Source organism: Falco naumanni, chromosome 10 (assembly GCF_017639655.2).
Source record: "Falco naumanni isolate bFalNau1 chromosome 10, bFalNau1.pat, whole genome shotgun sequence".
Classification (NCBI taxonomy): Eukaryota; Metazoa; Chordata; class Aves; order Falconiformes; family Falconidae; genus Falco; species Falco naumanni.
The window spans coordinates 15,712,290-15,734,439 of NC_054063.1; the positions used below are offsets into that span (position 1 = coordinate 15,712,290).

General features: G+C 40.3%; 1 protein-coding gene across 3 annotated transcripts in view; it reads right to left on the reverse strand.

Moving 5' to 3' along the window:
- Positions 1–22,150, reverse strand: part of NELL1 (neural EGFL like 1) — a 292,473-nt gene that overhangs the window by 145,267 nt on the left and 125,056 nt on the right. For all 3 annotated transcript variants that reach the window (XM_040609298.1, XM_040609297.1, XM_040609295.1), the window contains exon 13: positions 7,653–7,778. In XM_040609298.1, coding sequence (XP_040465232.1) covers positions 7,653–7,778 — 126 coding nt within the window. The remainder of the gene's footprint in view (positions 1–7,652; positions 7,779–22,150) is intronic.

Genomic DNA, 22,150 nt, shown 5'->3' on the forward strand with positions numbered 1-22,150 from the left:
TGAACCTCACTGTTCCCTGAATCCTTGTTGGTCTAAGTCTGTGTTTTTTCCCACATCCATTTTTTCTGTTTACTAGACTCTCCAATGCTGCCACTGTCTCTGCAGGAATTGGGGCAAGATGCTCCACTTCTCTGTGCCTCAGCTTCCCCTGTTCCAAAACAGCAGTTAAATACTTACCAGCCTTCTAGGGATGCACTGAGAAGCCACCTTATCCATGTTAGTACAGCATTCTCTGACAATACAAAAGAATCATCCTTTTTAGTATTACTGTAACAGAGCTTCTCTATGGCAAGAATGCACTATTTATCTGTGGGACTTATCTAAAGCCAAAATGAATGCAATTGAAAGCTTTCTACTGAGTTAATGGGTTTTGAGTCAAGACCTGCACGAGTCTAAGTCATCTGACATGGAATCGCTCCATTTTTATTTTGCTGGATTGACTCAATACTTTTCTAGTCTTCTGTTGACTTGTCCTGCAGAGCAAAGAAAAGCTCTCTGATGCAAGCAATACCCACTGGTGTACAGATTACCTGCTGCTGAACTTGGCCAAGAGCCCACTGAGGAACCTGAAACAAATGTTTCTGTATTTCAGGGCACCTAGAACTAAACAACATTTCCCTTTGCAGTTCTGGGAGCACAGATGCTATTGACTGCGGTTCAAACAAAGGAGTACTACTTAACACCAGGAGCTAAGTCCTGTCCTGCCTTTCAGCACTTGACACATAAGCAACTCAGGAAAGGAGAGACCAGCAAAAGAGTGTTTTGTGCCTGCTTGATACAAATAGTGTCACCCATTCAGGTTGGCTTAAGACCGATTTCCAAATGCATTTAGAATGCAGTGAGAGGACAAGCACACAAATCAAGATGCAGCTCGTAGAAGGACAATGGGCTCTCCTCAGCACATAGAGGACAGAGTGGACTCCGAAGCAGGGAATGCTTCAGAGCAGGGTATATCAACCTATTAGTGCCAAGTAAAATCAGGAGGGTCCAGATCTGCCCAAGGCCCTTATCTCCAGTCACACCCATTGTGCTGAACATCTGCTACCTGATCTACAAATAGTGACATAACTATGACCCCAACCTAATTAATATTTTCATAATGTTTCTTTAAAAGAAAAGTTCAGCAAGTTTGCCAGTGACACCAAGCTGTGTGGTGTGGTCGATGTGCTGGAGGGAAGAGATTCCATCCAGAGGCACCTTTACAGGCTTGAGAGGTGGATCCATGCAAGCCTTACGAAGTTCAGCAAGACCAAGTGCAAGGTCCTGCACCTGAGTCATGGCAATCCTAAACACAAATGCAGGCTAGGCAGAAAATGGACTGAGAGCAGACTTGATAAGATGGACTTAGGCGTGTTGGTTGACAATAAGTACAAGGTGGCCTGGCAATATGCTCTTGCAGCCTAGAAAGCCAGGCAAACCCTGGAACGCATCAAAAAAAGCACAGCCATTAGGTCGAGAGAGGTGACTGTCCCCCACACACACTCCACTCTTGTGAAAGCCCACCTCGAGTACTCCAATAAGCTCTGGGGCCTCCAACATGGCCTCCAGGACATGGACCTGCTGGAACGAGTCCAGAGGAGGGCCATGAAGATAATCAGAGGGCTGGAGCACCCCTCCTATGAAAGCAGGCTGAGAGACTTGGGGTTGTTCATCCTGGAGAAGAGTCTGGGAAGACCTTAGAGCAGCCGTCCAGTACCTAAAGGGGCCTAAAAGAAAGCTGGAGAGGGACTTTTTGCAAGGGCCTGTAGTGATAGGACAAGGGAGAGTGGCTTTGAACTGAAAGAGGGTAGCTATGAGGAAGAAATTCTTCCCTGTGAGGGTGGCGAGGTGCTGGCACAGGCTGCCCAGAGCAGCTGTAGGTGCCCCATCCCTGGCAGTGCTCAGGGCCAGGCTGGACGGGGCTGGGAGCAGCCTGGGCTGGTGGAAGGCGTCCCTGCCCCTGGCAGGGTGGTTGGACTAGGTGATCTTTAAGGTCCCTTCCAACCCAAACCACTGTATGATTCTATGAAAAATTATGTAGTGCTTGGCAAGACTACTCACTAATGAGCTCCTTTAGAACAACAAGATCTGAAGAGGGCTCTTCCCCAAAACATACCTGAAAACTATTCACCACAGGCCTACCTTCATTGCTTATGACCCAGACTTGCGTTTTCAGCTATCAGTTCACCAACTACAGGCCATCACGTGAACAGCAGTAATATTTGTTTACTGACCTCTGTGAACACCCAAGACCCTGCAGTGGACTTCAAAAGTTCAAGGGCCACACCAAAAATATTATTGTCGCTTTCCTGTATCCTAATTTATTTCCCCATCAAGGAAAAGGCAGGAAAGAGGATCAGCAGATTAGATTGCAAATATAGCCCTGTCTTTCAAAGAGTGACTGTATTATCAACTGGCTGACTAAAAGCTCCTATTCAGCTTTTTTTCAAACATACACAGGGGTTCTGGCTGAGAGGCCAATAACTTGCCGTTCAAGACTGCCACTTCACCATTGTGAAACTTGCTGCATTATTAGTATTATTATGGGGTCAACTACACCACCTTGAACCTGACAGGTAAACTCCAGAACAAAAATCTGAAGGTATCAATTTTAGCGATAGCAAACAATTTGAACATTTGTTCTAACCATAGCAGGAAATTTCTGCAGTTGAGTTGCCTTTCACAGATAGGGCAAGGGAAGAAGGGAAGAGCAGGAGAAGGGGGCTGCTGGCTTTTTCCCTTGAAATTGCGATTTCTCAGAACTCTACATTTTTCTATGCTTTAGGCACAGCTTTTCCAATAACATGCTGCAGAAGGGCTTGTTCGGAAAGGTGCATTAGGTTCAAAACAGAATGCTGCTCCAGAAGCCACACAGAAGTGAAGGGGCTTATGGGATAACCTGTCAAAATCATTAGGTTTTCTTACTTCCTCTTCTCTACCCATACTGTAAATCAAATTAGCATATAAACTAAGGCTAACATTTAAATTACGAGATTTCTTCTAAACAATATATTTCTATGAAACATCAATTTTCCCACAGAATTGGAATACTGAATGGTGTTTTTGAAAACACTTCCTGATTCTGCAGTAAATAACGGCTTGCTTTTTGCAAGTAACATGTAATTATCTCAGTGACCCATTGCTTAGAGAAGACAAAGATATAAGAAGTTCTGTGAACATTATCAGACAAAATGAGGACTGAAAAAGGGTTAAAAGCACAGTCCAGTATTCCATCACCATGCAGAACTGCACAACTCCACAGTAAAATCTGGAGATGGATTCCTTGCACAGAGGAAAAAGATCTGCCAGCATAGCTTGGTGCATAAAGACGTGGATGTCTGCATACAGGTCGCACCACATTTTGGCAGAATGTGCTGCTGACGTATGTTGGATGGCCTGGTAACTTTATATACTGTTTCTTGAAAAGATGCCTTTAGGGCAAAATGGGCCGAGTCATTCTCAAGCCCAAAGGAATTTTCTTCATTTTGCAAAAGGGACACAAGAAATACATGCAAATACAGTTACAAAAATCTCTTGGCACTCTCATTTGGAAAGGTCTTTTTTAAGCTTTGGTACATAATTAGTTAATATTTGTAGGAAATAAACAAAAACAAAACAAAAAAAACCCAAATGGAACATTCAAACCCAGTACTGACTACACAAAATGAGACAACTCATTCTTTGAATGACTGCAGGTTTTTAGGAAATTTTCAGTATCCCATGCAGCCCCAAGGAAAACGTTAACAGAATGAGGGATATTTTCTTACATGGTTATCATAGGTGTTAAAGGCCACGAATCTTTATCGTGATCATTGTGATTGTCTTCAAAGAAAATGCCAGCACTATGCAAAAAAGAGATGAGACCCACCTACACCTCTTCCTCTTCATATAAGCATGATAAATGTAGTTATTACAGATAATTTACAGCCTATTAAGATGAAAAAGTACTTGTTTACTTGATTGAATGCAGTGGGACACAGAAACTATGTATTGTAGTTTCAAACCACAGAAAATCATGTAAATGCATTTTCAAAATCATACCAGAGAACAGATGCAGCCCATCAAAAATGAAATTATGATACTTTTATTATGTAATTTATAATGCTTTAAAAACAATCACAAAACTAAATAATGCACTTTTGAAGCAAACTCCCAAACTGGTATGTTAAAAGAAAGCAAGGCAAGAGAACTTATTTTTCAACAAGCAAGCAGGGTAAAAACCTGTGGAAGTCAATTAAATGCTTTTAAATCAGTAGATTCTGGTAAATGAGAACACATGGAGCAGCAAATCTTGCTGCCATTTTCAGAATGGACAAGACTGTGATTTACTTGAGAACAGATGAACAACCTGCCAGTGTCGCAGGAAGAGACTGAAAGGAACTCCCTATTCAAGGGTAACTTTTCTTAATAAAACTGTCTTTCACTCAATGACTTCATCAACATTCAGAGCTCGAAGCTCTAGGAATAGGTAAGCAGAAAAAAAACCTAATGCACCTTTCTCAGTGAATGTAGGTGAAAGTCACTGCTAGGCTGACCTGTCACAAAACACCATGGCATGAGCCTCAACACATGTCTTTTGCTTACATGAAACTGAATGTTGATTATTTATTAAAATAGCTACTACTTAATTTTAAATCATAGTTCAGAACTTAATTGTAGGCTTCATCCAGAATATTATTTTAGTCACTATCTCTGTGACTGCATTTTCTATGCAGTCAGCACAGCTTCCAACACAGTAGCTTCTTACAGATAACCATGGGAAGTTCCTGCTCCACAGTTCTCATGGTCAGAAATACTCAAAAATTGTTTTGGGGAAAAAAGTTTCATCAACACTAAAGGAGTACCAATCGGTTTTATTCGAGACCGATGCAAGGTTAAAAAAAAAAAAAAAAAAACACCTCACTGGAAGCTGCGTATTTAAAATTCAACAATATCCAAATGAATTTCATTTTGCTCAATTCAAATTGACCTAGCATTTCAATATCCACTTCATTTCTTTTTATCAAGATAAACACCTCAATATCAAACTAAATTCTTTCACGCGACTTAAAAATTGTTTCTGACTTACAGCTTCCGCATATCACTACTTTCCACCTTTCAAAAGCTGCCAGAGCACCAGGACCAGCCTCCAAGGCCACCAAGCACAGGCCTGCCCAGCAACATGCAGATTCTGCTCAACCGCAGCAGAAGATGACTTTGTACCTTGATGAATTAGACTCGGACTTCCCAAAACATGATACCTCCTGCTTTGTGGAATAACTCTGTTTTTAGGTCAACAGTGTATAAACCACAGGCAATGCTGTGCACCTGCCTTAAGCGCTTACACTGGAAGTTTATTAACCCTTATCTCTAACCCATTAGAGCCTGACCACCACCACCAGCCCAAAATCCAGTTGTAATCACAACACCAGGCCATCTCAGGCTTTTAGTCTTGTCTCCAAATGCACGGATCAGTAACAAGATAATGTCTCATTTATTTTGTTTGAATAAGGCCTAGATTATAAAAACTGAGAAATGGCTACAATCTATTTCGTTTGTGCCTGCCATACATTGCTGCCAGCATGAGGGGGAATTAGTTAAATATCTGCTGCCATTTGGGTTTTTTTATTATTATTGTTATTTTTTTTTTTAAGATTCCCGACAGGAAAAGTCTGTATAAACATAATGCAAGATACAAAAACAGGATTAGGGCTTCTATTGCACAATACTTATTTAAAATAAATGTATTAATATAACATACAATTATTTCTAGATACAACAGGCAACGCATCAAGTTTCTCCTCGTCTATGTTACACACTTGCTGTGATTTTTTAACTGTGACGTCAAAAAAGAAGTCATTATAGCAAGATAATAAACGGGCAAGAAACAGTTATCTCAATCACTCTATTATTTTGTTCTTATACCCGTTGCTGATTTTTTTTGTGTGTGCGTGCACTAAAATGAATGTTCACCCATTACTGTCAAGCAACTTATCTTACTACTTCACACTTTTTTCAGTGAATCACAAACACCGTGCTTTCTAAACTATTTCCATGCCTAATGATAGTGCCTTGCTGGAAGGCAAGGAACACTAGGAAATTAGTAGTGCATATATGGAAAGCAAGTGTCAGACAATCAAAGACACCTTCCCCACCACGTGAAAGCCACTACCTCATGCAGCACACACATTTAGAACAAAATTTAGGGACTGAAACTTTTCTGACATGACAGACTGTAAAAGATCAAGGAAATCTCAAAAGTTTTCTCAAAAGACACACATTATATAGTAACAATGACTCTGGGCAAAATAACAATCAGTTTCCTGACAGCTATTTAGTATCACCCTCTCTCATGAGGTGGGCATGACTTTCCTACTGTTTTTATAAACTACAGGCTACTTTAGCTACAAGACATGCTGTCATCATGAAAGTCAACATTTCCTATGACCTTCCTTAAGGACAACATGTGCATTACAACATAATTATTGCAAGCAGGAAATCATTCTCATATTGAATACTCTTGTGCCATCTTTCCACTTGAGAAAATAGCTCACCCAACACAATTCTAAACAAGTATTGTGTCAAGCTGACTTATTTCCATTTCAATAAATCTGCCTGATATTTTCCTGCTTTGCCAGACAGGTGCACTATCAAAATAATCCTGAGATCAGCCTTTCTGAAGTGTTGTGATTGAAAGATATTATCCAGTTAGGTGTAGCTGGGACGAATGTTCCAGCAGTTTCTCACATTTTTCCCAGAGATTGCCAGAGAAGGTCCCTTAAAAACCTCTAGGTAGAAATGAGACCTACATACTTCCTGCTAAGAATTTTTAGAGCTGACTTTGCTGACAGGTATTAAGAAAGAATCACTAGATGTATTGTCTAATGCTATCACATTGTTCTGTTTTCTAAATAACATATGTCATAGTCCTGAAAACATTACTTCTCAGCATTAATAACAACTATTTCAAACCACCTAATAATAATTGGTTTTGAGGACTTTATGGGCTTTCAGTTTTGCTTTTAGATATTTGTCTCAGCTCTGTCGAGAAAGCTTCTCCTCCTGCATAATTTCTCGTGTTTCAATCCACTGACCAGTTTCAGACCACAAGTAATAAAATGGCGTTTCTTCTCACTACACCTGTGATCTGATCTCAGTCTCCACAGCTCACACGCAAGCCAGCTGTGGGACATGAAGGGACCATGTGCTGGGTGACAGCCACACTTGGTGTGTGCACCACAGGGCTTCCTGAACCAAGTTAATCCCAAAGGGCCCATACATAGGAAAGGTACCTCATAAAACATTTACATGTCTTGCTTGCACCTAGATTTTATGCCAGCACAGGGCCAGCTAGTGCATGGCATTTGGTATGGCACAGGGACTGATTAAAGCAGGGGTCCTCAAACTACAGCCCATGGGCCAGATATGGCCCCCCAGGGTCCTCAATCCGTCCCCTCAGGGCCCTCAATCCATCCCCTCAGGGCCCTCAATCCGTCCCCTGGTATTTACAGAACCCCCCCGCCCCACAGGGGGTTGGGGGGGGGGAAACCAAGCAGCCGCAGATGACTGCCTGCCACTTCATCTACGTGCCGGTCCCCTGTTTAAAAAGTTTGAGGATCCCTGAATTAGAGGCTAAGTAATACATACAACACAGAGAGTGTAACACTACTATTGCTGTACAACTAAGAGCTCACCTGTACAGGAGAAATCATCCACACGGACATATCCCATGACACAGTCACAACGATAGGATCCAGGCAAGTTAACACACACAGTATTGGCATGACAGTAATGCATCTTGGCAGCACACTCATCAATATCTGTGGGAAGAACCACCAAGGAAAGTTACAGTCAGGCTTAGTAAAATGAATAACATGACACAATATTAGAAGAAAAGAAAACAAATTCCATTTGCAACTCCAAAGGCAATCTGGTTTAACTCTAGCATTAAAGAACAAGGCAAATTTAGTAGAAAAGTATTCCTTAAAATAGAGTTAAAATTCCTGTATCATAGTAATGGGTTCCTTCCACTGTTCTTCATGAAATCCTAAATTTTTTTAGCTTTGGAAAACTAACATATACATTTGCGTCTTTTCTATGACAATGTTAAAAGACAAAAACTGATGCAGAGTTTTCAAGAGCATAAAATACCATCAAAAGTATTCAACACTGAAAATCCTACCTCTGTCTCACTGGTAACCTAAAGCATGAAGGCATAGTAACTCTACAGCATGATCCCAGTTGCAGTGCTAGACAGATATGACATGGAAATGTTTGTCAGGACAATGTAGCAGATTCAATTGCTCAGTTGGTCAGCAAGCATTCCAGCCTTCCAGATTCACCCGAGCTCTCGAGCTCTGGCAGTGCCCTGTCCTGCTTCTGCTGCACGAGTTACTGAAGAGGGCTCTGTGACATTTCCCTGTCCCACAGAACCAGAAGATCGAGCCAGTCACCTAGAGCCCTCTTTTTTTTTCTTTTTTTTTTTTTAAGCAAGCTTTACATCATGCCAGTGGAAAAAAAAAAAAAAGATAACTAAGGAGCAGTAGGAACTTGACCCCATATCTTTGTTTGCTTGAGCAATTTCTACTGCTGCTGCAAACCCAAAATTCAAACTGTTTTCACAATAGTGTATCAAACCTATCATTTACTTGCCTGTTTAAATATCCCAAAGCTGTGTGATATTGTAAACAGTGAAATCTTCCCCCTTCCTCCCTCACAAAACCAGATATTATACTGAGGGTTTCTCTTTATTTTTTTCTCAGCAGGATAGATTTTCTGCTTAGTAGCACAGATTTTACATAAAGTAATTCATGGTTTTCAAAAGATTAATTCTAGTGTTACATATGTCCACACAAAGAAAGATGAATCAGACTCATTCTTTTTTCCTCTCTCTATTACTTTCTCCTTGTTATTGATTGCTCACAGTCAAAGACAGGTATTAATTGACAACACAGCTGAAGAATTCCCTCAGCCAGTGGGGTACAGATGAGTTGGTCACCCCACCACATCCCTCTGCACAGCCACCTGCAGAGACTAAGCTACAGCCTCCCTTCTCCCTCACCACCCAGTGCTTATGGAGACACAATGGAAGTGCTACAAGGGGTTAGCACCACAACATCAGATTTAACCCCAAAAGGTGGGGGGAGTTAATTGTACATGTGCTGAGATCTCATTTGCCTAAATTCAGGTATTTATTTAACCTTCCTAAACCAAAGCAGCTCCAGTTGCGATACACCCACATTTTCCAGTCTCTGAAAATGAAACACATGCCAGCTATACTCACACTTTCTATACTACAGGCATCTGTCCAGTAGGAGCTACTAGCCAAATTACTTTGTGTTGGCCACCAAACAACTGTCAGTTGGCACAGATTTCTGACTGCTGCTGATCTGGGCTGAATTAGAAATGATGGCCTGGAGGCAAAAGACTTTGTACACCAAGCAAACACCTTGAACTATCTCATCTCCACATTCCTGTTGTTTCTGTTGCAGTGCCACTTGATGAAATGAATTTTAAGAAGTCAGGAGCATCAATAAATGGAAGATAAAAGCCAAGAAAAATCCTCCCACATGTCTTGTTATCACACCATTGAGTGCTAGAGCCACTTGGGAAACACTCAGGTGTTGACGTGTGTTCACACTGTTCTGCTTGCAGCCACTTTTTAATAGGCTTTTGGAGCATAGCTTTGAGGAGTTTTGTTCTTGCATATCTAATAACTTTCTAGCATAAAAGGGAAAGGACCAAAAAAATGTCTGAAAAGAAAGCAAGAATGTCAAAACTGCAACCAAGTCACCTGAAAATTAACCTTATGCACTACCCTCTATCTCCAGCTTCCACACCAAATTCGCTGGACAACACCTCTCTTTCATCCCTGAGAAGGAAGCAAGAGGATTAAAAGTCTTCAAGGTGAAGGAATTTGATTCATTGCAGGCAAGGACCACATGACCGTAACATAAAATAAGAAAATACCCAGAGATAAAAAGAAACTTCACAACCTATATGAAAATATTGCTGTGGCAGAATTTCTCAAAAGGATACTAAGGACATCAAGTGATGATCTGACTATAAATAGAGGAATTGAGAACAACTGACACTGCCAAAGTCCTTTAAGTGCAGGAAGAAAAAAAACTGGGCCTAAACAAAGGAAGCACAAGGAACAAAAGATCCCTCTCTTCAAACTTTGCTCATTTACTTAACTGTCTTCTCAATCTTTCTCACTGCATTTCCCATAAACTCTTTCAGTATTTCACATTTTCTTTTACCTCTGCAGTATTAGCCTTCTACTAACAGATGCATCTCCTTTACATAGATTAGTATTAAGAGGTCAAAACTGACAAAAGTATTTTCTTATTAAAGCCTGTAGGGCAATGTTAAAGCTGTTGTTCTGGACCACAGTTCTACAAATTCTTGTAAAAGGTTAGGTATTCATCACAAAAAGCTTTGGGTTTTTACTTAATAATGTTAGAGTAAAATCCATAAAGCACACAGTAGTATATATCAGCTCAGTTGTAATGGAACTCAAATTGTGATTCATGTGTATAGATTGCTTGTCGCATTTGAAATATTAGAGCTCATCTTCTAGTGGTCTTTTGAGGTGATAAAAATACATGATTTATGTTTCTCTCCAAACTGGTGAAGTAGTTTGTTTTTCTTTTATAAAGGTATACTTATGGCCTTTAAAATGAGACTTGACACAGCATGATGATCATTCACATATCACCAGCTTCCATCTACATAAGCTAGCTCTCTGCAACAACGAAGACATTTGGGCTTCAGCTTTTCAGTAAAGACCATTATGTTACAGGGTGGGTTGGTTTGGTACATGACTGCTATTCTACTGACTTCAACTGTTTCCTTAACAGTTAGCAAAATAGGGTTCAAAGCCTATGAAGAGAATCTCTTCACCGCAGTACTCATCTACCATTATAGTTAATCAGTTATCATCGTTACTTCTTACAGTCCTAAACAGTGTTCATGAACTTATGGGGAAATATACAGGTATTATCTTTTATTATTTGTGCCAGTGTGCTCAGCAATGCTGTGAGTACACTGGGACAAAACACAGATATCCCGGTGGAGCTACCTGCTTAGCACCTGACATGCTTTTTGCTGCACTGCAGGCACTCATCATCTCATATCAACCAACCGAGCAAAACAAGATGGGATAGAAAGACAATACAAATGGGTTCAACCCATGGCCAGTGAAAGAGCTTTTGTCACTGCAAATGTACTTCAGACACTTTACAAACCACTTAACTCTTTCTATGCCTGACTTGGAAACCTATTGATTAATATTTTTAATATTAAAGATGACAATGAGACACCAAATCACAAGTAGAGCATCTTTTTACTGTTTGTCCCCACCAGTAAGTCCCATTAAACCAAATTAATCTCGGCTGTAAAGAGGGCACAGCTCCTGTTAATGAGAATGGGAGGTCTGTTCAGTCACCCAAAAGGCAAAATGGACCTTCTTTTTTAAAAACAAAAACAAAAAAAAAAACCAAAAAAACCAAAACCTGTTAGTCCTGTAATAGCCAGATGTGAACAGTCTTGAAACAAACCACACATCGCCTCTGGAATTACAGACCACTGTTTGCATACATTCAATAATAAACCAGTTGGACATTAGCAGTATCATCACCTGTTATTTGGGGCTTCATAATTTAACTACTGGAAGACAGCAACATTCAAATCAAAACAAAGTGAAACAAACTATGAAGTGCTCCAGAGCACCAACAGATGATGTACTTGGAAATCTACTAAGTATCAGAATCAAATGCTCCATTTGCAACTATCCCCCAGTCACTCACTTTCTGGTTGGGGAACATATCCTCCCAAACTTATTCTAATTTTCAAGCACTCTGTAAGGAAGCAAAGGCAGAAAATCAAAGATAGGGGTGGGAGGGGGCGTGGGTTGTGGGGGGAGTGGAGAAGACAGCTTTGCAGAAATCTCTGACTTCTGATTCATGACTCCCAACTAGAAAACATTATTAATGGGAGTGGTAAATTCCCCTCCCCTCCATTTATTCAAATTCATACTATACCTTGACTTAAAACTGTATTAAACACTAGTCTAAATAATCTGTGTGTTTAAAAATTTAATATAAACCTCTGTCATTATTTAAATTATATCAACTCCCAACACATGTTCACAAAAGCTGATGGAATTACTATAAACTGTTTCCAAAACAGTGGAACACAATAGTAGTGGAGCATAAATGTGATCTTAAAATTTCAGTCACCCTATGCTCATGCCAAAATGAACATGCTATTTTCACTTCAGTAACATAGCAGATCCTTGTTCGTTATATTTATTTTTCCTCCAAATCCTCCTTGATGCCATCCTTTCCTGCCCTTATCCCCTTTCCATTGCCAGACTCACTTGACTCTAGCTCTTCTCCACTTTTTCTTTTTTCTTTCTTTTATTTTGTTACACTCCCACTGCCTGTCTTCTTTCTCATATGTCTAACATACCCTAGCCCTGCTTTTACCTTTAGCACAGGGTTGGTTCCTCAAATTGTGCAATACAACCCTCAGGGAGCCATAAAGCATTAGACAGCAGGAGTCAGCAGTTCCCTGTCAGCTGGCAGCAGCTCAGCTTCCCCCAGTTGCCTGAGTAAGAAAAGACTAATTATTGGCTGCAAATATTTAGGCTAGTCTTAAAATGGTTTACCAGTTTGGCCTCCTTCATAGCAATTCATCTCCTCCAAGGCAGTAGTGCCAACACAGGCGACCCTTGCCATTCCTCCAACTTTTAGGGACAGAGCTGCTCCCTAGTCAGTCAGAGGCAGGGAAACAACCCAAAACAAAAGCAGATAAGACAACCGAGAATTTCCCTTTCACTGAGGCTGAGAAACATCACCCTAATATCGTTAAGTAACTAACTAGCTAAAAATGACTTCATAACTTAGGGCTGCATAGCATCACCTGGGAATCCATAAGCAATAAAATAACTATTAATATAATCACATCAGGAATTACTATCACTGACTTTTAGAGCATCATTAAAATGGCGCAGCCTCTTCCTTTGTGCACAGCGTAAAAGTGCTTTGTATTGATACACCTGATTTATGGTCAGGACAAGAGTATCAATATCCCAAATCTTCTGTCAATTTAACTGCCCCTCTAAGGATGACAACTGTATAAATATGAGGTTAAACAAACAAACAAATAAATAAATATTTAAAAACACACACTCACAGGCAAATCACACTTGAACAGTCATACCTTCCAGTGCAGACCAGCCTCAAACTAACGTAACATTCCTGAGAAGGACAAAAATAAAAATGCACATGAAGTTACCTGCCTCTTTATTTCAGTACTGACAAGCTTAAATTCTTTTACCAATCACACTCAAGAGATCAACTGGTCACTCTTGACCAAAGATCACAACATTAGCACTCCTTTACTACCTGTTTCTCAGCTACATTAGTAGGCAGTCCATCCAGCAGTTATCCAGGAAGTGGTTGCTTCCTAAAATCCGCTCTGGTGAAATTCAGCCTTTAGACATTAAAATGCTACTTAGGTATAAGATCAGCTCCCCTCCTTCATCCTTGTTAATCCTTATAATAATACACAAATCATTACTCTACTTTAGGTTACAAATACTTGCCTTAAAAAATTTAAACTAAAAAAATAGAGCTTTTCATAACCTGAGTCTCCAATGACCTGACCAACTCTTCAGAGCCAGGATATTTCAGCTACAGCCATTTTGGTTATCATTCCTCTAACTATCACAATCCTATCATTTAATCATTTAAAGCACCAGACACTTTAAAGCTTGCTGTCCAGAGTTTCTAGTGTCACTCTAAGTGAGAAGATTTTCCTTTTATTATTCTACTAAATTCTGCTCCTCTCTAAGCAAAACTGAAAATTTGCAGTTCCATTCTCCCTTGTGCTTTCCATCATTATGCTGGCAGTTTACAATGCATTATTAAATGTCTGTGTGGTTGGTTTGGGCGGATGGTCCTCAAAAGCCTTGAGATCTCATAGGATAAAAACAGTTTATTTAAATTGAAATTTTTGTAAAAGATCATTTAAATCAGTTACAAAGCTGCCACTGATGTGTTCGCATTAAAGAAAATGCAAGTAACGTGGTGGTGTTTTTAACAGAGCTGTTTTCTTAACCCTAAGTGTATGACTGCATTCATTTGATAAATACATTAATAGAAAATGTTCACAGACTTATAAATATTACTTTTTTTTAATGTTTGCAGCTACAGCTCTTAGGGATGGTTGATAACTTATTCATAAGGTATCTCTGACAGTTGCAAATAAGTTATTTTAAAAAATATGCAGCCAGAATTCACATGTGATAATGTAGCTTAGAGAACACAGATTAAAAATAATCACAAAAGAGCAGAATGAAACATTTGGGGGAACAGGTTTTGGCTAACAGCAGCAGCTTAGTCATTTCCTCAAACATGCCAAAGCAACTAGTCATTTCTTCTTGTAGAATAGCAGACTCTATGATGTTTAGAACATTACTGAAGTTAAGAAAGATTGTTTTATCCAGGATTATTCAAGCCTTTTAATTTTTTCTTTCTAATTATTCTTTGAAAATATACTGATACTTGTATTTAAAATGCACAGCAGCAGAACGGGCTACTAAGCTGCGTGCCTGAGTGAGTATAAAGACTTTTCTTTACAGATGCTGCTTAATTTGCTCTCCCACTAAGTGGCTTACGAGAGGCTATGTAATGAGCAAGCTACTTCTCAGTTTCGGAGTCTGTCTGGCCAGCAGGATTCAGAACTTTTACCCGAGTCAGTGCCACCATCCCTGCTCTCCAGCTACTCTCTGGCCTCTTGGACTCAGTCAAAGCAGCTCAAAGTCTTTGCGGATACTGTGCTATAAGGAATTTGTGGATTCTGAGGAATATTCATTACATCCTCTCAGGCATGTTACTGCAGAGAGGGTCTTCATCTCCCCCCCCCCCCAGGTATTTTAACGTACTCAGGAATACAAGCAGCTACTTCAAGACAGAATTCTGCATTTCAGGGAAGTGACCTGGTGTCTATCAGAAAAAACACCACTTTTATGTCCTCTTGAGCTGTATTAAGCCCTCTGAACAGTAAAGATTAAGACGTGACTGCTGCTGATTACGAGAGCACTTCAACTAAAATGGAGTTAATGCCAAGTAAGCTGGTGCTGGTCCTACAGGAGTTGTTGGCTCTCAGAACTCTGCAGAAGCAAACCTAGAACAGGAGTAGTCGTCCACTCTTTGGCTGATTTCATGGGTTACAGGACAATTGCTGCATCCCTCAGGAACAGCACTACATAGTGAAAGGGATCTGTGCTATCTCTGCCTACAGTCAGAGTAATATTGGCAATATTGCCAAGGACACTGCAATAGGCAAGAGTTAAAAGCAGAGAAAGATAAAAGATAAAGTCAGAGAAAGAATGCAATTCAAATATAATGCATTTTGAAATCTTCTCTCATAAAAATGTGAAATTAGAAATAAGCCCATGTAGCTTTAAGTCCCATGATGGCATTAGCTTGTTCTTTCATATTACTTTTGTCTTAAAAACAGCTCAATAACTGTTGTCTGTTCTTCTTTATTTTTTTTCAGATATAGTATGTTCAGTAGTTCACATAATAAATTCATTCATCCATCACCCATACTTATTCAAAGTTAGGAAATAATCATATTTGTACATGCTACCTTTCTCAGAATACAAGTCTTCTTAAAGCTTCACTCCAAATGTGAATACTGGAATAAATAAAAATTCCTACACGTGCTGCAAGTAAAACGTTGGGGTACCCAAGGTTCATCCTTGTAAGTGAAATAAATGCTTGCATGGGTCTAGCGACATGTGTCCCAATAAAAAAAATACTGCTTAACTTCACCACAGATACCATGTTCGGAAATGTATCGCAAATGAAACAGTACACAAAACATGAAAAGCCACTGGCTCTTTCCATCCTGCAGCAGGCAACGGACCAAAAAATTATGACATACCTCCCCCTAGGCATCTTTCATATCTTTCCCTAAAGCAGGAGATGTTTTGGGAATCTCCAAGCTGTTGAAAAGACAGTGAAAAAAACGAGACATCACAAGGCATATGTGGGATAAGTGCTTGCCACCAAAGATGATTTGATAAGCCAAACCATAAATTGTGAGCTATACTGTCACAGTCTGTCAGCACAGCACATCTTCAGGCAACTGCAAGCTTTAAAGTTTGGAATCAGCAATCTGACACTGCTCTCCATTACTCCCTTGCTAAAACCCTGAGTATGATGACAAGGGTCTGATCTGCACCATGCTCCTCCAATGAATCCATACAGATCAACAGAAAAGTAGATAACTGTAAAGTCTGTCCCCTTACATAAATGGTGTTCATCAATGCAATACAATTTGCTCATCTGGGACAGAGAGGGAGTTAACCCCTTTCTCCTGGCTAGAACCCATGACAGAAACCTCAACAAATTGCTACAGGGACAGGAGTAGGATGTTACATGTAATAAATCTAACCGGACTCCTCTCCCTTAATATTTAGTACTGCTTTCACCCATTTTTCTTCTTCAAAAGCTATTAATGCACAAGAATTCATTCTCAATCTAACTACTTCATGCTTGGCTGTAAGAGTTGCCATTACACAAGTCTACAACAAATAAAAGGTTATGCTACTACTGCTCCCAAATATATTACAGCCCATTAGAAAACAAAGCAATATAATCACCTCATTCTTACAAAAATAGCTCTGTTCCCCAGAAAGATTGCCTCTAGTTTACTGATTACATAAAAGTACTCCCAAAGCCCTGCTTGCTTTGGCTTTGATTTCACTTATGAAAGAAACCTCCCTTTGGATCTCAGTAAGCACTGATGAAATAAATACTGCTGTTGGAAAAAGAATGTCAGATTTCTGTAACAGATTCACCTCCTTATTTATCATGATTTTTTTAATCTCTCTAAACATCCTTAGAGATACCAGTGGATGCTTATGTGGGGGGAAGAGGGGAAGGGAAGAGGTGAGGGGAGCACTGTTTTTCTCTAATCTTCCATTCACCTACATTAGCCAAGCAATATGATATGTTGAAATAACTTTACCCATTTTCATTCAGCTAATACCTTACTTTTTCAACCCCTTCTATCTGATTTTACTAATGGCTAAGGGTGAACAATGGATTACTGTATCAAAATGAACAATTCTTTCTTCATGCCACTGTACTGACAGCAATTACATTAAATACCTGGTTCCATCAGCACTCGCTTTACACCGTCATCCACAATTTTTGCTTTACTCTTCTATTTTTATCCCTGATACTCCTACCCAGTTTGCTTCCTTCTATGTTCGGCGATATTGACTGGCTTACTCTTTCAAAACCACACAGATGCTATCTCCAAATGATAAATTGTAGAAGGCTACCCATATAATTGATCTAGAATCCCTGTGCCCACGGCAACCTTTTACTGTGGCATTTTGAAGGACATTGTATCTTTCTGAAAAATTAAATGCTGATGAAAACTGTAAGGTTTTGGGGTGGAGTGTGTGTGTGGGTGATCTTTACCATGTCTAAAGAAACCTATAGTCCAGGGTTCCTCAAACTTTTTAACCAGGGGGCCGGCGTGCAGATGAAGTGGCATGCAGTCATCTACGGCTGCTTGGTTTCCCCCCTCAACACCCAGTGGGGAGGTGGGGGGGTGGGGGGGTGGGGTGTTCTCTAAATACCGGGGGCCAGACCGAGGACCCTTGGGGGCCGGTATCTGGCCCACAGGCCATAGTTTGAGGACCCCTGCTATAGTCCCTCAAAAACGACTGGTCTTGCATTTTATAATGACTTTTAATATATATACTTTTATAATAAATGAAACACGTAATACATTAGTAGCAAAAAATCATACAAAATTAATACTCCATCATTTTCACACTAATTTGTTCACTCAATGACCATTTGTGCAGTGCAAAGCAGCACACAGGTAATGGAAAAATATTGTCCCATGTTGGTAAACACTCACTGTGCTCCATCTTTTCTTTTTATGACCTTCACACTACTATTTGCATTTTCCAAAATATTCTCTCTTAACATCTTTTTGACCATTCATTATTCATCTGTTTCCATCACATCTTGTTCCTCTATCCAACTCAGCTGAAAAATCCTTGGGGAAACACTGAACTTAAAGTGGAAGGCTTATCACCATTGTCAAGTTGGCAACTATGCTTCTGCAATGCCACACAAGCCAAACCAGGTGGTTTCACATGAGAGAGGCTTTACTGACTTTATTTGTATGGGTCCAGACTATGCCCTGTTAATCAGGTTCCACAGAGCATTAAAGACAAATACCTTATTCAGATAAGAAAATTACAGATCACTGTGTAATAGCTCCTTTCCTAGTATCCCTCTAAGTCATCCTAAACACCCTTCTTTGTTCTATATCCTTGCTACACAATATAGTCTTATTGTTTGTGCCTTTTTTGATTTAATCTATTATGCAAAAATAAATAAAAAAGCAAACATCAGCAGAAGAAAACTGCCTAATTTTAGATATTACAAATATTTTTTCCTATAAAACTAACCTTAATTGACATAACTGAAAAGTGCAAGATGCATTTCTCATCCAAGCAAATATGGCAATCAGTTGTGATTTATAGCACTAGTTACTGAAAGAGGCATTTCTGGTTTGGAGACTGCAATATTTCGTTCCTTAGGCATAACCTGAGGTGAGCTAAACAAAAGGTACAGTATAAAGGGGTGGGGGGAGAATCCAGTGGATGATTATAAAAATATTCCTTACCTCAAACCCTAACTGCTGCCTCCACACTTAGTGTGAAATTTTATTTTAATTGCTTTGCTTTTGGCTAGGAAATTGAACTGGTGAGATAATGCTCTCCCCTTTGATAAAACAGTCAAAGTTTAGCTGTAGTTAAAAAAAAAATTAAACTGGGACACTCAGGTCCTTACTATTTCATTTCTAGCAACTCTGCATCCAAATTACTATGACCGCTGTCATGAAAGTGAGTCAGTGTCGTCTTTACTTACATTTCCTTTATCAGCTACTGAGGAATTCATTCACACAGATTCTCTCAAGTTCCACCAAGAAAAGTGGTCAAAGCACAAAGAAAGGAAGGAGCAGAAAAATGCTGGCTCAATCCTCTCAGGCTATGAAATCCAACTGCAAGCATGCCTGTTGTGTGGCTGAGGTTTTAATGGAAGATCTTGAATAGGCACGTGCCCTCCTGCAAAGAACCTTGCTGCAAGCAAGCTTTTGGAGACTCTTCCAGAAACAGGATTTCATTTTGCAGTGCACAGCACCCTGACCTTTGGGAGTGGAGGTCAGGAACAGAGGCATAATAATGTTCGTAAAACTGAATTCCTATTTTATTACCAGAACCATTATGTACATTTCAGAGGGTATTATCAGCACTAAGTCCCAGTTCTAGCATGACCAAGAGAGGCTTTTACCAACTATAAGCAGTTCTCTCAAAACCCAGCAAAATTCTCTGTGAAATACAGGACTGTACAGCAGGGCAGTGGCAGAAGCATACATCAGGTTGAAGTCAAGAGAAAAACACTGTGTGTTCAACAGGCTTTGAACCAACCTACTGAATAGTGTGTGCACACATATGCATGTGTGCGTATACACTTATTTGCACACTGCAGAGGGAGATGAATCAACAAAGATGGAGTCTTACCTAAAAGAATAATAGTAACTCTTTTATTTGAATATGTTGGGCTTCCATGGCAATGTTTTGGTAGCAGGGGGGCTACAGGGGTGGCTCCTCTGAGAAGATGCCAGAAGCTGCCTCCATGTCCAACACAGCCAATGTCAGTTGGCTCCAAGACGGACCCACCACTGGCCAAGGGCAAGCCCATCAGCAACACTGGTAGTGCCTCTGGGATAGTGTATTTAAGAAAGGGTTAAAAATGCTGTGCCACAGCAGCTGGGAGGTAGGAGTGAGACTATGTGAGAGCAACTTCCCCGCGGCGGCTGCTGCAGCAGGAGCAGGAGGGCTCCAGGCACAGCAGCAGAGGTTCCCGGCAGCCCGTGGGAAGCCCCCGGCGGGGCAGGCTGTACCCCCAGCCCACAGAGGGTATCGGGGGGGCAGAGCCCCACCTGCAGCCTGGGGAGGGCCCCACGCCGGGGCAGGGGGTGCCCGACGGGGGCTGTGACCCCCTGGGCAGCCCAGGCTGGGGCAGGGTCGCTGGCAGGACCTGTGCCCATCATGGTGGGGCAGGTCTTCTGGCAGGACCTGTGGGGGACACACACTGGTGCAGTCTGTTCCAGAAGGATGGCACTCCCTGGGAGGGACCCACACTGGAACAGTGTGTGAAGGGCTGCACCCCATGGGAAGGACTCATGTTGGAGAAGTTCATGAAGGACTGTCTCCCGTGGAAGGGACTCAGTGCTGGAGCACAGGAATAGGGCGAGGAGGAAAGAGCAGCAGGGACAACTTGTTATGAACTAACCATAACTCCCATTCCACATCCCCTTGCGCTGCTCAGCCAGAGGAGGTAGAGAAAATCATGAGTCAAGTTGAGCTCTGGAAGAAGGGAGGGATGGGGGGGAAGGTGTTAGATTTGTTCTTAGTTGTCATTATCCTACTCGTATATGATTGGTGATAAATTAAACAAATATCCTTAAGCTGAGTCTGTTTTGCCCATCGTGGTACCTGGGAGTGATCTCCCTGTCCTTATCTCAACCCACAAGCTTTTCACTGTTATTTCTCCTCCTATCTTGTTGAGGAGGGGGAGTGATAGAGCAGCTTGTGGGCTCCTGGCAGCTAGCCAGGGTCAAACCCTCTTCATTTACTTACCATTTTAAACTAAGAATTTTACTTCCTTTAGCCTGTGAAAAAGTAATCAAGCAATTATATCCCCATGTTTGGTATCTCTTAAGTACAAAGAATGAAGAATCAGAAACCCATTTAAGATGGAAAGGCAAAATCAAGATTTTTCATATTTCCACTCTAAGTCATATAAGGATGACGCTAATAACAGTAATTTTAACAGCTGATAAGTGTAATTTTAATTAGTTAGGCATTGTTTTTCATTAAGGTGAGTGATGTACTGAAACCCTATTGAGTCATAAACCCATCATTTAACATAACTGCCAGCCTTTTTGAGGCAATTCACTTGACATTCTATTAAATCAAAGGAAAGGTGTGACTATGCTATCTAGACTGCATCTGTATTTCTGAGTATAATAAATGTCAAGGAAAAATTAGTTGAGCACAATAACAAGATTGGTACACAGAGCACATGCTGTTCTCTCACAAAACATCGATAGAGTAAGATAATAAAAATGTGGTCATAGTTAAAAAAATATTCAAGATATAAAAAGTCATCCACCTTCTTCCAGTAAAGAACAGCTTCTCATCCTCCTGTAGCGCGTTCATGAACCCAAATATAAATAAATGAAATGATCTATTGACACAATAGACTGATCAATCCTATGACCTAATGAAGATTTATATATATATATAAAAAAATTCTCCTTACCAATCAGTTTCTATTTACCTTAGAGTTTTTCAGAAAGCTTAATAACTTTGTTTCTTAGTTCTACCTTCTCACTATCTTGGCAGCCCTAAAATATATCTTTGGTCTAGTCCACAATCCTGAATTCACAAAAAGCTGCTCTCTGACTGTTCATGCACATATTTGAGGACAGTTATGTTCATTCTATCCCTTCAACCAAACTACATATCTAACTTCTGGTCTTGCCTCATAAATCATTTCCTACAACCCCTTCACCATTTTTACAGTCCTTTCTGAATAGCTTTATATTTATTAATTTTAAATTATCTAACTGCACATGCCATTTGCCTCAATGTGTCACATGCTCTGAACTCTGGTTTGGAATCTTCACAAAGATTTGGAAGGGTAAAATCATATGCTGCTTTGACCTTGGAAAATCATCCCAGAACAAGATTCTGTTAAAACAGTTTTAGAAAAAGCATGAAGGAAAAAAAATTATACAGGAAGAGTGAAATTATTTTGGGGTTTACACAGTGGCATAAAAACCTCGTAACCAAAACAAGAGTGATAGGAATCTCTTATAAATATACTTACATTGTATGTAACATACACTGACTCTAGATTCAGCAAATCTTGCTATTTTCCAACTAGGTACCAGGTTCTCGTACTCCGATAAATTCCCCATAAATCCGTTATTACTTAAAATACCAGGAAGACACATCATCCCAAGGATGATGGGTAGAGGATATTCTCTTTGACTCAAGGACAAGACTTAG